General features: G+C 34.6%; 2 protein-coding genes across 10 annotated transcripts; both read left to right on the top strand.

Moving 5' to 3' along the window:
• The first annotated feature begins 1,062 nt into the window (after window positions 1-1,062).
• LOC129794214 (uncharacterized) lies at window positions 1,063-9,174 on the top strand. 8 transcript variants are annotated; one of them, XM_055834891.1, is made up of 6 exons: window positions 1,063-1,814; window positions 6,186-6,434; window positions 6,574-6,707; window positions 6,772-6,965; window positions 7,678-7,744; window positions 7,865-9,174. In XM_055834891.1, exons 1-6 carry the CDS (start codon window positions 1,507-1,509, stop codon window positions 7,876-7,878), a joined length of 966 nt encoding a protein of 321 aa, XP_055690866.1. In that variant the 5' UTR covers window positions 1,063-1,506; the 3' UTR covers window positions 7,879-9,174. The 8 variants fall into 8 exon arrangements, with proteins under 8 accessions (XP_055690866.1, XP_055690861.1, XP_055690868.1 ...); XM_055834886.1 differs by having other exon boundaries at window positions 6,772-6,969; window positions 7,675-7,744; XM_055834893.1 differs by having other exon boundaries at window positions 1,066-1,814; window positions 6,574-6,701.
• Window positions 9,175-9,501: 327 nt separating this feature from the next.
• LOC129794213 (fatty acyl-CoA reductase wat-like) lies at window positions 9,502-15,134 on the top strand. 2 transcript variants are annotated; one of them, XM_055834885.1, is made up of 7 exons: window positions 9,502-9,977; window positions 10,198-10,393; window positions 10,855-11,191; window positions 12,324-12,594; window positions 12,665-12,857; window positions 13,211-13,305; window positions 13,408-15,134. In XM_055834885.1, the coding sequence occupies exons 2-7, from the start codon at window positions 10,221-10,223 to the stop codon at window positions 13,974-13,976; spliced, it is 1,638 nt and encodes a 545-aa protein (XP_055690860.1). In that variant the 5' UTR covers window positions 9,502-9,977; window positions 10,198-10,220; the 3' UTR covers window positions 13,977-15,134. The 2 variants fall into 2 exon arrangements, with proteins under 2 accessions (XP_055690860.1, XP_055690859.1); XM_055834884.1 differs by having other exon boundaries at window positions 9,502-10,393.
• The last annotated feature ends 1,395 nt before the right edge of the window (window positions 15,135-16,529 follow it).

Below are 16,529 nucleotides of genomic sequence, written 5' to 3'. Positions count from 1 at the left end.
TCTTTTCCCTTTCTTTATTATTCTATATTATATTTTGAATTTTTATTATTTAATGTTAGCCTTAGAGAGGAAAGAGGAAGAGTAGAATAAAATTTTCTTCTAAAAGAACTAAGAATAAATAAGAACTTCTTCAGAATTATTTTTAAAATAATCTTATAAAATTGAAACTCATATCTTTTTTTTAAGGGAATCTGGATAATCCTAAATTATATTTCATTTATTAAATTGGGGTTGCTATGCTATCATATCTTATGATTTTATTCGATCACTCTAAAAATTAAATTTAACATAAATTTTCTTTCAATAAATAATCCATTGCTCCTGTATTGTTTTCTTTAAAAATTCTTTCGTGAACATGCATTAAAATCAGAATAAAAATAAATAAAATTAGAATCACCTTTAACGTAAAAGTACTAAATTAGAAATATCTTGATGAATTTATAAATTGCATAACGTCGATAATGTCAGCTATTTTTATCTAAAAGACTCACAAATATAAACAACTTTCCAGGTTATATTTATATAGGTAAGTGATTCCTGTTGGATATGTAAATGAAATAAATATTAATGAACTAAATATGCAATCTAATAAAGAAATTATTCGTCTGGTGGTGATAAAATTGTCTATATCGCGTTAAATATCAAATAAAAGTTGTTTTCATTACGCACGTACAGACGTACAAGAGACGCAAAGAATTCAAGATCATCACTTATATATTTTCCACAAGAAAGAAAATTTTCTCTGTGTAAGAAAATCCATGCACAAAAAAAATTGCTCTGAGGAAAATATTTAAGTTGAAGATGGTGAGAAAAAAAAACAATAAAAGAAAGATGTCTAATATGGAAATTGCATGGAAAGATGTTGATGGGATTTTTATTTGGAAGAGGTAAGAGTGAGACAGCGTGGATTTCGGGGGGACTCTTTATATAGGGGTGGCAACGCGAAAACCCCACTTTTGCCCACGCCCCATACTTCGGCAGAGAAGCACCGAAGGAACGAAGAATTATAAACGAATAGCCTCTTTGGTTGCGGAGTTAAAAAGGTTTAAAAGCTAAAGAAACAGTGAGGCAATGATCATTCGTTTGTAGAAGTCGGTTACGTTATAGACTTTATCCTCCTCTATATATCCAGAAGACACTTCACTTGATATATTTAGTAGCAATTGGGACTTGGAGCAAGTTGGACGCTTTTCCGCGATTGCTTTTTCCATTGCGAAATATTTTCGTGTCGCGATCATTTTTTGCCTTTTTATATAAAAGTGTGATCTTTTGTGATTTTTTTCGGGAGTGTTTCAGACAATTTTCTTTCTTATCCCCGAAATATTTCTCTATTGATCAATTATGACTTCACTAGATGGTGGATAGTGAACTTATTTTATTATTTTCACACAATTTTTTGAAGACAATTTTGAGGTGATTTTTCCTCGCAATCGTACGCAATTTTCACTTGATTGAGAGAATTTTCTCAATTTCTCAAACACACGAGAGAAGTAAAAGCAAGAGACAATGGGAAATCTCCGATGGGGAGGAATGATCGTGATCGAGGGAGTTTTCTTCACGTGCTTCCTTTTTTCCGTGGTGGTCCTCAGTGCTCCTGTGGCGCCAGAATTTGAATCAGGCACCATTTTGGACCTCAACAATCCCGATCCCAACATCCTCAGACAGCACAATATTAACATCACCACCATTCGCAATCGCCAGGCTGCTCTGAAGAATCGTAATAACATCTTCACGGCATCCTCATCGAGTATCCGGAACAACGAATCCTTCCAGCAGAATCCCCAAAGTTCCGGGGTTATGAATTCCCGTAAAATGTGAGTAAATTCATAGACAATTCTTTTTTGCCGCCATGATCGTGAAAAGTCTGGTGATGATCATTCCGCGAGTTTATTTATACAGACAAGAGGTGTGTGGGGTGTATGATTAGAAATTCGTGGAAGCAATTTGGCATATTTTCATACGCGGTCCATGTGTCTGTCGGTTGGAAATTGGTGAAATTTTCGAAAGCTGCGCGCTTTTCACAGCACTGCGCATTCGTGGTGTGGGGTTCTAAAGATAGAAAATGCATGTGAAAATATTATCGAACTGCCAATGTATTTTTAACACACTTGATACACAACCCATAATTCCACATGAAAATGCAATATTCATCCAAAGAAGATAAAATTTTTTATTTATAGAATCCGCAGATACAGACTCTTCCCGAAATTCATGAAACTTCGTTAAATTCTAAGAAAATTCACATCATTTTGTAAATTTTTGGGAAAATTTCAATTGTTTTTTTATATATTTCCATCTGATTTAATTCCATTTTATTTAATTTAAAGTCTTTGACGTAAAGTCGAATTTTATGTAAAAATGACTCCGTCGAAAAACTTTGTTTAAAATTATTTTCCAGCTTTTCTTAAAATTTAAAAATAGGAAAAATCTTCAAATAAATATCTTTGCTATAATTACTTTGGGTTCTATTGGGTCGTATTCTGCGCTCAAGAAATCCTTAAAATCGTTGAAATTTCAGTACTAATCTTGATATTTTGAAACATTTTTTGGTCGAAGAATAGAACCCGTATGAATGTCTCCTTTGATCCTTATTCTGGAGTCAATTTTGATTCACTTTTTAAAAAGTTTAAAAAGCTTAAAAAAATATTTTTTCTTAATCAAGATATTCAAACCTTGTTTCCAGAATACGGGCATTTGCTTGGAAATTGATTCTTGAAGAAATTAAACTTAAGAAAATTTTCTAAAAAAGAAAATATTGTTAAAAGTTCATCCCACATACAATAAAAAAGCTTTCGGATCCTTTTAAAAGTTCTTTTTCTTCATTGCAAAGCTCTAATTCAAAAATATTAGGATAAAATAGTTAAGTCCATTTTTGAGGATAATTTTGAAAAATTATTTTAGAAAATGAAACAACATAACACAAATTAGTATAAAATGTTGTCCAAAGTGCTAAATTTAAAATGTGACTTTCATTGGAGTGACGGCGGCGGTGAAACTTGCAATAAATTCTTATTGTGTGCTATTTTGTAACGCATTTATTTAAATGTATGTGCGCGCTGCGTGGTTATATAGAATCCGTCTGGCCGTAGTCTAGAAGTAGCATTGAAATCTGCAAATGAACTTTTTGTAGGTCGATTTGACTAACAAGAGTCAAAGAATGCAATGAACGTCTGGCAATGTTGGCAATGCAGAGGCAAACAACACCTCACGAGAGGAGTTTTCTATACCAACATTTTTTTTTACTTCAAATATATATATGTACAGTACATTATATCTCTTTTCCACCACACTTTTGCAATTTGTCTGGGGGATCCGCAAATGGCATGCCTTCAGCCATACCATTTTGTCCTCCCTCTTAGACGCAAGACATGATCGCGGGTTGTGAGAGAGTGGCTTGCCCAGACAGAATAACTGTGTTGCCTCGCAGATGCAGTCTGGCCACGGGGGTTTACTCTTCTTGACTATACAACATATTTTCTCATCTCTATTTAATGCATGAAAGTACAACACACCATTCCGCAGCCCATTCACTGCAGCACAGCCGCGCAGATATATTACACACAAAACCAAAGAGACGGCTCGTGCAGACAATCCCGCGAGGAGAAATACTTCCAGACATACAGTCGAGAATTTATGCATGAGATCCCATCGCAGTCCAGAGTATCCAAAAGATTGCGTATGCATTACATACATACATAATACATACTTTTATCACGGCACTTTCCAATTCCAAAAAAAACACTCACAGCTTAAATTAAACATTTTTATACTTGATTTCCAAATGTTTTCTTTTCTGTAGTTTAGAGAAAGAAAAGAGAAATTATTAAAGGATTTCTTGTAAATTGATTTAGTGAAGAAATCTGGGACCGAAAAATGAGGGAAAATGTTTAAACTTTGTGTAAGAATTTTCTGGCCACCGAAAAATCCGGAATAAAAAATTCTCGATATACTCTATATCGAAAAATTAAATATTTAGGGAAACGTGGCCCAATTGCGACCTCCAAAGGTGCGCGCAGAAATTGAAAAAATGGCATAAGAAAAAGCAATATTCTTAAATTTGGTATTTTAAAGCCCATTTAATGCATTTTTTATTCCCATTACTTTCTATATTTAAAGTTTTTTCATTCTTAAGTAACAGCCGACTGAAAAAAGGTCTAAGGAGGTCGGAATTAGTCCATGTTCTCCTATAAATTTGTTGAATAATTTATTCCTTAGAATTCAATTGAGCCTGGAAAATTGCCCTAACTAAGAATGAAAGATGGATTTCTCTTTATTCTTAAAGAACTTCCTTAAAAATGTGAATTATTTTCCAATTTATTCTGTTCAGTTTACGAAAAAATCTTTTTGATAATTTATCACAATGTACTTAAACTTTTGCGTCGTCTATTGAAGAAAATGTTAGGAAATGGTGGAAAAATCGCAAATATTCCTAAAAGAAAAGCAATTTATTCCGTGTATTAGTCCCACCATGTATTCTTGCCAACTCTTATTCATTCGTCTGATGTCTGACGATGGAATTTCTTCTAATCGATCCATTCAACATTAAGCAAATGTGCCGATGCACGGAAAATAGAGGTGGGAAGATAGGCAAAAAGTCGATAGAATAAAATAGAGAACACCAAGAAGCTGGTGGTAGATTTCTTTTTATCTATTAAGAACCCAGACAAGTATGCACTTTAGTGAGGCAAATTGGATCAGTAAGGTCACTCTGGGGAATTTGGATGCGAGGGGTCTCCATGCTAAACATTCCCATATATCACCCTGATTGCCGTATCACGTTTAGGCGGATAATAGAGAGCATCACCACACATGCTATGGGGCTAAACAAATAAATTATGTAATACGAAATAAATGCGGAAATATCGTGGAAGGAGACGCGGTGGCCATTAATTTTGTGCATCATCGAGGCAGACGAATTGTCTGGCTCGATAATTGGATATGGCAAAAGGCGCAGAGCGCGGAGTTGTGTATATGGCTATTAAGTGGAAGAGTGGAAGTGAGGGTGACCATTTAATGGAGCAATCATAAATTTATTATATTAGAACGCGACAGAATGGCTTGGTTGAGATCGATCGTGATTGAGAAGAAACTGCTGCGACGAGTAATTATATACATATATAACACTCAATGCCTGCCATTCAACAAGTTCATTGATGAGTCTCACAGTGGCAAGAAAAGTGCTTTCATTTTTCTTTTCTTCTCCACATACACATTTTACTTCATTTATGTAGCCGTATACAGAAAATCTATTTACAGATGTGGCTGCATTATAGAGAGATGGTGGTAAAAGCAAAAAAAAAACGTCAAGAAGAAGCAATTAAAACTGAAGATGCAATTGCAAGAAATTAATTGGTAAAGACAAAGTAGATGGCAAAATAGGCAATACTATACCTAAGCAAACCATCACTCACCCATCTTATGGAATTTAGCAACATATTTCTTTAATGATTTAATCATGAGCAATAAGTGTGGAGTCTTATGTGTGTCCCCTGTCGCGTGATTTTCCTCTTTCTCCTCCTCTTGCTACTCCACTCTCTTGCGCGGAGTAATTTATCACTTGGCTGCCTCCTGCAGACGTCTGTCTATCAGTTTTATCACGATATTCCGCATATTATTTGATGCAGTTGAATGCAGCTCTTCACTTTTTTCTCTCTTCCTTCTCTTTTATCTGTCTCTTCGCACATATTTAGACGGCCTAATGTCGTTTGGGTGACCTTCAAGAAATACCCGAAAAACCCCAACGCTTCGCACCAACTCCATAAATACAACAATTGATATGCACATACACCGCGTTGGAAATTTTTGACGCATCTCTTTCCGCGGACTTTTCCACGCACATCACTCTAGCAGGTTACAAAGCATAAATATAGGTAGGTAGGTAGAAGGAAGCAGGGAAAATTAAACAGGTTGCAAGAACGGTTAGAGAAGTAATAAAAGTCTCGTTAGTGATTGAAAATTATGGTAATCAAAGTCAATTGACGCATCATCTCCAAGATCATTTAGGATTTAGATTATTATTTTATGAATGATCAGCAAAGGGAAATGATAATGTCTTGAATGTGCAGAATGTGAAATGTGAGAGTTTGAAGAATAAATACTTAAGCAACTGCATTGAATAGTCACCTGACTTGTTTACAAAATATATATTAAGAATGAATGGAAAATTCATGAATTTTCTTTTGCAGTTTCGAAGAAAGAGCTTTGGAGGAGATTAAGGAAACAATTGCGAGAAATATTCTATGGAATGATACACGACCAGGTGGGAGCTCTAATAGCCCCAGCTACCCAAATTCCCACGACATTGCAGCCTATCCGCAGTGCCAGCTACCTCGGAATACGAATGAAACATTCTGGAATGAAGGGAACTCCTACAATTTATTCTTCGAACTACCTACAATTGCTCCCAATATGAATCTCAGTGCAGCTACATTGAGGTATGAATTTTTATTAGAATGTCTTAGTTTTTTTTTTTTTTAAAGATTTTAGAATTTTATTTCAAGGCTTTTCTTGGATATCGTAGAAAGTGTAAGGAAGACCGCGAATTTTTATGTGAAATTCTTATTAATTTTGCAGGCTGTATAAGATCGATGCTTCGGGCACGGGTACATCCGAACGGAGGAACCAGACACGACAGGGAAATGATTGTGGACAAGTGGATGAGCTGATTCGCATCACAGTTTCCGCCTACGTGAAGAAGCATCGTAAAGGTTTTTCTCACACTGCAACCCAGGGATCATTCGACTAAAATTGATTCCTTTTTTGTATTTTTAGCTGAACGCAAGAAGCGCATCTACAGCAGCACAATGGTGGACAAATTCTTCGTCGGTTGGGTGGAGTTGGACGTTAGGCAGGCCGTTAAGCTGTGGGAGAAGCCCAATAAGAATCTTGGTCTAGCCATTGATGTACACGATCAAGATGATAATCTCCTGCGTGCATCGCAGTTCTTCATTCAGCACAGTTGTGAGGCATGTGAGTGTGCAATTGAGTGCTTTTTAACCCTCTATTAACAAAAAAAAACACTCTTTCTGGAGTCGCGCCAAGTTCACACAACGTACTACGTGGTGATAGTATCACCTGCAGTGCGTTGGGGCACTTGACACGATAGTTGGGCATGTGACGACGCAGTGAGGAAAATTTTTCTCACGTTTCCACAACACCACATAAGACATTGGACACGATCTCTTCGGTCATTATTACACACAAATATACAACTCTTTCATTGATATATTGCGCGCAAATGTTCCGCGTGCTATTTTGTCCACGTTATATAGTCAAACGGAGGGAGTTGAATGAAAATTGTGCACAATCAACGTCTGCACACACCATTCCATTTTTTTGTGCATTTCAGAGACTTTTTTTTGTCACCTCCTTTGCCTCTTCTTCTCTTTTTCCACACCTCTCACTCTGTAATTCACTCTGAAAATGTCGCTGAGGTGGAAGAAAAAAAAAGTCGCGATGGAGTAGCAATTTCAGCATATTTTGGACGATGCCTGGTAATATCGTATTACACATTGCGAGTTCAACACTAACCGCTCTAATTGTTTATGGCCTGAGTTTGTTGCATCCTCGCGTGTTTTTGTGTTGTCTTTGTGGTGTGTGTCCCAAATGCTCGTAAATTTTAAACTTTTATCCCATTTTGGTGGCAAATTTTCATTGAAATCTCTTCCTGTATAGCAGCCCCGTTCCCATGGAGCTTCATCAGTGAAAATTCCTGGCCTTATTCTTCAGTGGAGGAGATGCCTCGGTGAGTTTATCACACATATTCACACATTTCCCACCATTTATGTCGTTTTGGAAATTTGAACAAAGAGTTTAGTTTTAATTAATTTGCATATTAACAAATTTTGCATTTTTTCATTTCCAGCCACCCCAGAATAGATTTTAAAATCTGCTCAAAATTACCCAGTGGAAGCTCAGAGCTTCCCCATTGGTTGCATCACATGGTAATGAAGTCCTCAGGAGATTCATCTCTCGAGGAGGTCATTGAGGAGAGAAGTGGATGTCCTATTTTGCGCAAAAAACGACGCCATACTCACCATAATCACTCACGAGGACCTCATGCCTAACTTGGCAAGAAAAAAAAATATAGTTTTCTAGAATTAATGAGCACATTAACAAAAAAAAGAAGTGAGAAAAATATTTCCACGAGTCACCCTGTGGAAGCAAAAACAATCACCTGAAAGCATGTGTGCGCTTTTTTCAATTAAATTGTATTGATAGAGCTACCTTTTTGCCTTCTACCCAGCTATCCTCTAGGCTTTTGAAAAGAAAAAAAATATTCACAAAGTAAATCATATAAATGGAAAAAAATGATTATAATGAGCCGCATAGAATTAAAACACACAACACATACTTAAAGGTTAAGAATTTTTACAAAATAACTCCCCCTCTCCTCTTTTTTGCTATTATGTATGTAGGTAAGGTTGTAGGCTCTCTAATAAGTGTAAGTTAATTAAACAACATAAAAAAATGAACGCTTCAACTTCAGTTAAAAACATTTTAAATTATTATATTAATAATTTTAAGTTGAACATAAAAACCTCACTTCTCGAGGCTAAATGAGTGTCTTTCTTGTGAAAAAAAATGAAGAGAAAAAACGAGCCCTTTCGCAATGGAATTTATATTTTTGTATTTTGTACAAATTCTGACGAAGAAAAAAAAACCAATTTGATTTTTCATAGTTTCATGTTTGACGACTATGCGGTGAAGAATCCCCCCTCAAGACTTGCCCCAAAGGAACTTGTGGTGCAGCATAATGCGCATTTGAAACTTTTTTTTATTTCTTGTAAATAATAATACTCCATTACTAAGCAGTTACATCTAGTATTAGGAATATTTTTTTTTAAATCTTTTAAGCTTAAGTAACGAATGGAAAAATAAAAAATAGTGAGTAAATCATAGATTAAATTAAGAGAAAAAAAATTGTAAATACGTGGCATTGAAATTATTTAAATTTTAAACACTTTTTAGTGTTTGTATGGTTAGGATATTTTCACACTTTTCTGCGAATTTTCTTTATAAGAGAAATATTTTAGGGGTAAAAATTGAGTAAGATTTTCGAAAATTCTTTCGCTTTGATAATAAAAAATGTTAGATTTAAGAAAAAAAATAAGAAAGAGTATAAGTAAATTTTTGTATGTTTTTAACAAAATAAACTTATTTTGGTATAACACACATTTGTGAATGTTTTAGAATTGATTAAATTTCCCAACCTATAAAGAACTTGAAAAAATCTTTCATTCATATAAAGTTTCTTATTGGAAAATTTTTATATAATTTCACAGAAAACATAATCAAAGAATTTTTAACATTTATGCTGCGCCAAATATTATAGAATTATGTAATTCAATTAATTAATCAATGTTAAAATTTATCATAAAAGTTTCGACGTCTCCTTATTATATGACTAATTAAAAGAAAAATACCAGGCGCCTCCATCTTCTAATTCTCGCAAAATCGATATAAGAACTTTATTATGTATGTATATTCATATATTTTTTTTTAAATCCAAAAAGTCGTTTTAATTGAGACACCTTTTGTGTCTTTATCTACTTCTTATTCTTAAAGATGAAAGCTCAATTTTGTTTTCTAGATCATTTCATTAAACAAACAAGTAAATGGCATCGACATTGAAATATATCTCATTACATTATTTTATGCGTATTTGTGGAATAAAAAAAATGTCCACATGCTAATGGTTCCGCGTAATCTCCCGCACTGGTGGACTAATGTAATGAGAAAAGTGATCAAAAGACGATCAGGAAGCAAAATGAAGAATGCAAGAAGCTCTTTAGGTGTGTATATGCGCGAAAAAATGGACAATGTGTGTGAATGTAGATTACACGGGGCGGGATGTCGTCATTAATTAACATAAGTTAGTTTGGGATGGAAAGAGGTGCTAAATAAACTATGGTGAGGTATACAACATCGACTTACTTCCGATTTTAAAAGTCATTTTCGTGCAATATCTGCTTTGGGTATGTATCATTCATCCATATTCATGGTCAAGTTAGATTGTTAAGGTAATAGCTCCGGCTCAGGAGTCAGTTCTTCAGTGGACGTGACACCGATCGCATGTGCACAACAGCAGTTCCCTCAATTTAATAAAGAAGTTCAAGTCTAGTTTAGTGACCACAACTTGTGCCACTGTGGGTGTGCTTCTTTATCATAATTACAAATTTTTAATTTTGCCTCGAGGTGTGAGAATTTAACGAAGAAAAATGCAGAAGTTGATTGACGAGAGACGCTTCGAAGGGAAGGACGAAAAGATGGAAATTAAGGATGGTGAAATTTCTGTTTCCACTCCAATGAAGGACTTCTTTCGCGATAAGAATGTCCTCATTACAGGTGGTACAGGCTTCCTTGGGAGACTACTTGTGGAAAAACTTCTCAGGTAATTAAATCGCAAAAACATTGTGCACCATTTATGATGAAAATCTTCTCTCGCGCGGTTGTGTATTGACCACTAATTGATTGCGAATTATCAAGAAGTAAAAAAAAAACATATTAATTAATGATAAAATGTGTAACCCAAGCTGACGACAATGCGTGAGCCAAGAAACAGGTTGGGTTATTAGAAGGGGCAGCATTTTTGCATTTTCATTCCCTCCTAAGCAACAAACGCAAACACGGGACATGCACGGCGGCATGACAATTATATTTAACATACGAATGGTGAGACACTTGCTGTATCGCGAAAGGCTTTAAAGTGGATTGATTTTGTGTTCGCACCGAATCACTAATGAATGCCATCAAGTTGATACATATAATGTACATATATAACTCAAATAACGACAATTTTACCCCATTGCATGTTACATTACCATCGCCGCTCCTTCATGTCGGCGATCAAAGAGTTGGGGTCAGCATGGTTTACCTGGTGGTACGTCCAAAAAAAGACCAGACAGCCGAGGAGAGAATTGACGAGCTCAGCCAGGGAGCAATATTCGATCGTCTACGCCAAGTCGATGCCAACTTTACGGATCGCATTCAACCCCTTGAGGGTGATCTCTGTCTCCCGGATCTGGGGCTCGATCGTAAAAGTTTGGACATCCTAGAGGAGAATATTGAGATTGTCATTCATGCTGGTGCCGATGTGAGATTCGACGAGACCCTGGCGGCTGCTGTTCAGGTCAATATCCGTGGCACGCGAGATATTCTCGATATGGCAGTGCGGATGAAAAAATTGGAGGTAAAGCACCTTTCACTGCTGCATTGTAATTCTTTTTTTTTATTTCGCTTTTTATGTACATCGCAATCATTCGCATAAGTCCCCATAATGCCAAAAGAGAGACACTCTCCCAAGGTGATGTACAATCACACCAAACTATGTCACTGCATTTCCCTACATTTGATGTAAATGTTTTAGTTTTAATTTAATAGGTAAATTAATTCAAACAATTTGAGTCACGGCGGTCAACAACCTGCGCGCACCTGCTTTGCAAATTCATTGAGAACTCGTTCATTCTTCTAGAATTTTTTTTGTTAACTGCGCTTTCAAGTTATAGAATTAATTTGTTAAATTAAAAAAATATATAAGCAATGTCGGATTTAATTTTAATGTAAAATTTTTGGAAAGGCTCTTGTAAATTTGAAAAAAACAAGGTGATCATAACGTACAAAAATTAATATTATTATATATTCGGGGTAACTTGTCTCAAATAAATACATGGTAGTGGCTCGTAGAAAGAAGAAAAATTTATTCATGAAAATTTCTTTCTATTGTTCGCAATTTAACGATTAAAAATATCTACTCAGAATACTTTCAAACATTTTTTTTTATTCAAACAGTAACATATTCCAACGATTCTAATGCAATAGTAGCTAACAAACTAGTTTATTTTGCGATGGAGTCGCCTGGTAGAATCTGTTTAATTACGGAAAACTCAGAATACTAAATAAAATCTAATAAATTTTTAACAGTGGAGACGCCAGGTCATTTTTTTAATACATAAATAAAATTTCATCTTCAGTCTTTGAATACTAGAAGAGTTTTTCATAAATTTCGAATCAACAAATATTTCAATTTTTTTTTTTCGAAATGCATGAGAAATATTTCTTAACATTTTGCTAAACTTTTTTAGCAGAAATCTGTTTCACAAAAGAGGGATAAATAACCGCGAATAAAAATAACTAAAAAGGGCTAAATAAATTAAAGAGAAACGTAGGGAAGTACCTTGAAATTTTTATACTGCAGTGGTAAACATTACTTTCACTTTCATCAATGTTCCTTATACAAAACATTGAGAACCTTGGTTGAGTAAGAGGAAATCCCTTTTATGAGTAAGCACAACGATCATTTTTCTGTTATGTACTTCCTATAGGTATTTGTTTACGTCTCCACGGCGTACTCAAACTGCCCACGACGCGAGGTTGAGGAAAAATTCTACGATCCCCCAATGGATCCGTACAAGATGATCGAACTTGTGGCGAAAGTGGAACGTGGTGAGGTCAGTGAGGATGTTTTGATGACGCTCACGCCGAAGATTATTAAACCATGGCCCAACACGTACTCATACACGAAAGCACTATCTGAGGACATGGTCAAGGACTACGGTGAACGGTTGCCAATTGCAGTTGTTCGACCTTCCATCGGTATGTTCGCGCAAGCCAATGCGGGAAGACCAGCTGAAAATCTCTTATTGTTACTTTTTACTGTTTTCAGTTATTGCCACGCATTCAGATCCATTTCCGGGATGGAGCGAGAATGTCTATGGGCTCAATGGAATTCTCGTTGCTTGCAGTTTGGGTTTATTGCGTGCTCTCCACCTCCGCAGTGATTATGTGGGTGATGTTATTCCAGCAGATTTCGTCTCCAATTCCGTTCTTGCGGTTGCATGGCTCACCACAAAGGAAAAGTAAGTATAAGAAGTTACTATTTGGTGTTTTTTCTGGCTTGTGGTATAAAATTCCCCCAAACTTATCCCTGTTTGCCATGAGATTCCAAACCAACAGACAGGTTTAGCATTTCATGCATTAATCGTTACAAATGGGGTTTTCTTAAAGTCATTGTTTTATTTTAATGGAAAATTATCATGAAGAATCTCTTTTGATCGAGCAATAAAATGTTTATTTATGATTTATTTTAAAGAGAATTTGAATTAACATTTTTTTTTTAAATTATGCATCTTCACTAAAGAAAATTACTTGGAAGAAAGAAAAGCGCGGAAAATAAATTAAAATACTACATTAAAATTATTTCTTTTCATAGGTCTGACAAAGTTGAAGCTGAAGCCGAGAAGAAGCATCCCTTCAAGACAAAGATCTACAATTGCACCAGCTCGGCAGATAATCCTATAACATGGGGTAAGGTGTCCTTATTTTTTTTTGTATCGTTGCCTCAAAATTCATATTTTAAGCAAAATAATTTGCATATAAATTATTTAAAAATATTTAAAAATTTTCCAGGACTCGTAAACGATTCAATGTACAAAATCTACGAATGCTATCCACCAAAACGTGGTTTGTGGATCAACTGCTTCACCTATACTCGCTACAAATTCCTCTATACGCTTAATGTAATTTTCTACCATGTTCTTCCGTCAATGTTTTTGGATTTTATTTTCATATTAGGCGGCAAAAAGCTTCGTCTCTTGCCGGTGTATCGAAAAATCCAAAAGTTCACGGAAGCTCTGTCATACTTCACGACAAACGAATGGCTATTCTTCAACTACAACATGAGACATCTATACAAGAGTCTCTCAGCGGAGGACTACGACTATTTCCCATGTGATGTGAAAAAGATGATTTGGTTGGAATACATTCATGACTACGGCAAAGGCATGAGAAGACACATTGGCAAGGAAACATTGGATACCCTCCCGGAGGGACGCAAAAGGATGTTCCGAATAACAATTTTGCACAATATTATCAAGACCTTCTTCTACCTCTTCTGGGCTTCTGCTATCTACTTCATTCTCGTCTTCTACAGATTCATAGAGCCCATTGATTTTACAGCAATGTTGACGCGAAATTGATTTATTTATTAAGCTTCCAAAACGTCTGTGGGGTCATTCACACAATTTCGCACCTCACGATGGGACTTGAAAGTCCAGTAAAGTTTTTAAAAGAAAAATTAGGAGCTTTTTTTGGATACATATAATAAAATATTGGAGCCGGGGGATTTCCAAGGCTATTTAGTGGCAAAAATTCCCCGCACATACTCCAAGAAATTGAATTTAATTAAGTATAAAGAGAGCATTTTTCATTTTTATACCAGAGTTAAGATAAGAAGATTTGGAGTCAAATGATACAAAAAATTTTCATTCCATGAATTTTTCTAATTAAATTCATCAGAAGAATGATTACTTATGTCAATGGGAGAATTATATATACGGTTATACCTCAGAGTTTTTTCTTTTAAATTACGTTTAAGGTTTAAATGAAAATTTCGCAAGTTTTCATCGGGTATGCAAAGTAAAAAAAATTTTTGAGGTTGCTTTTATTGAATAAAAATCCGTTAAAATACAATTTCAATTAATTGGGATTCATTCTAAATAGATAGGAATTATTTTTTTTACAAATTATTAAATATAATTACCAACGTGGTAATTAATGAAATATTTTATAGGTAAATAGTGGCTAAATTCTTAAATGAAACGTAACCTTCTTAGCTTCTTATACGATTTTTCTGGTTTTTGGTGAATTTTAATTTTAAATTCCATATTCTATTCTTAAATTCCTTTGCAAAAAAATCTGCATTTATTTATCTAAATGTCTTAAATGTAAAACAACTCTGTTTATTATATTAAACATCAACAAGGTAAATTGCCCCATAGAATGTTGGTTTAAAATTCTCACCACTCTTAGCCAAAAAGGGGCCCCCTGTTGAAACTTGCACCTGAGCGTTAATTTATTTAGGAAGCTTTTAACATAAGAGTTTGTCTTTTTTTATTATTCCTTTGCTGATTAATTTAATTTTGTACACACTGGAATACTTAATGAGGTATTTGTGACAAAGAGAACAAAATTTCTTCCTAATTAATGTGATTGCGTGTGTGGAGGAGTATTTTTTGGGATGGATATCATCTAAGATTTTTTTTCTTCTAAATTCATTACTTTATGTAGCATTGTAAGAATATAAATTTTAAGGTAAATGTAGAGAAAGAAAAAAAATAAAGCATTCATTTTGAATATCTAATTGTTTTATGAGACTTTTCTAAAAATAGTTCAATTTAAAATTTTCCCCACAGCCTTTTTCCGCATTTGCCGTGAAAAATGAAAATTTATTTCTTCGCTTTTATGGCAGAAAGAACCCCTTATTTGTAAATCAATCACCATAATACGTTTAACAAGCAAACAAGGTGAAAATTGAATTGGATAAAATGTGCGCGATTGTGTCACCCTAAAGGTCAAAATGGTGAGAACATTTTTCAAGTTGTTAGAGATAAAATCACAAAAGTCTGCCATTCAAAAAACAACCCCATTGCGTCATTAATCCACCTGTTAAATTGTACAATACACCCGCCCCCGTCTATTTGTCACGATAAAAATTCCCATTTATTTTGTAATATACTTTTCATCCCACAAAAAGGTATTATGTACCTATTTTTCCTGATTTTCCCCTGGATAAGAAGAAATACCCCAATTTCCCTCTCAGTATACATCGTTTTGTCTTGATTTCCTGTGAATGGAAATATGTATAAATGCTTTAGAATTTAGCTTAGGGTAAATCAACCCCCACACACACCGAAAAAAATTCCCTCAGAGACAGCAAATATCACAAGTTATGAAATAATTTTAAATTTAAAACATCTATTTACGTGGTACATTTTCCCACTCTCTCGCATCCGCCCACGCGAAAATTTTCCATGAGTATGAAAATGTGGGAGAAAAACGCTAAAAAGTTATATTGAACTTGGTATATATGGTTGTGGGAAAATATGGTCGTAAAGTTGAAATGTTAAGGGAGATAAAATCAAAATTATTACTCTCATATGTTGGAAAATAAGTATGTTAGGATTGGCCATGAATAAATCTTTATATAAATTAGAATTCGATAGGGATTTATTGGGTATAAACATATTAGCAGTTCATAAAAAAATTTGCAAAATTTCTCATTAACACACTATTGGAGAAGAAATGGATGTGAATGGAATTCCAAATGATTAAACAAATTGCTAAAATTGATAGGAAAAAATGCTTTATTCTAAGCTTTTTTTTGCAATATTTTTATGATTAATTCCACCCCAGTTATCCCTAAACGCATGAAAGAACAATGTCGGGAAAAATAGCAGTAGGAGCAATATATTTAAAAAAGTTAATACATAATAAATGACCTTGGAAAAAAGTAGTTCAATAATGTCATAACATTTTTCTCCAGAAAATTGTGTGGAAATTTGCAATTTTCATTCTGAGAATTTGTAATTTAATTCTGAAGAATTTTTTCGACATTTTCAATGACATGGAAAATTCCCATAACATTTCATCCTATATATATCTTTCCCAAACCACCCAAGTTTGCACCCACGGAGAAGTTTCCTCAAAGACAGACGATATGTGGACGGTGGTGTCAATACGTATAGGGCATG

The sequence above is a fragment of the Lutzomyia longipalpis genome, chromosome 3, assembly GCF_024334085.1.
Source record: "Lutzomyia longipalpis isolate SR_M1_2022 chromosome 3, ASM2433408v1".
Lineage (NCBI taxonomy): Eukaryota > Metazoa > Arthropoda > Insecta > Diptera > Psychodidae > Lutzomyia > Lutzomyia longipalpis.
This window is presented reverse-complemented; position numbering and strand designations above follow the sequence as displayed.

Coding starts and splice junctions, on each gene's coding strand:
- LOC129794214 (XM_055834886.1), top strand. CDS start 1,507: ATGGGAAATCTCCGATGGGGAGGAATGATCGTGATCGAGGGAGTTTTC. Junction 6,708..6,771: donor CGTGAAGAAGCATCGTAAAG/GTTTTTCTCACA, acceptor TTGTATTTTTAG/CTGAACGCAAGAAGCGCATC. Junction 6,970..7,674: donor TCAGCACAGTTGTGAGGCAT/GTGAGTGTGCAA, acceptor CTTCCTGTATAG/CAGCCCCGTTCCCATGGAGC.
- LOC129794213 (XM_055834885.1), top strand. CDS start 10,221: ATGCAGAAGTTGATTGACGAGAGACGCTTCGAAGGGAAGGACGAAAAG. Junction 10,394..10,854: donor CTTGTGGAAAAACTTCTCAG/GTAATTAAATCG, acceptor CGGCGATCAAAG/AGTTGGGGTCAGCATGGTTT. Junction 12,858..13,210: donor TGGCTCACCACAAAGGAAAA/GTAAGTATAAGA, acceptor TTCTTTTCATAG/GTCTGACAAAGTTGAAGCTG.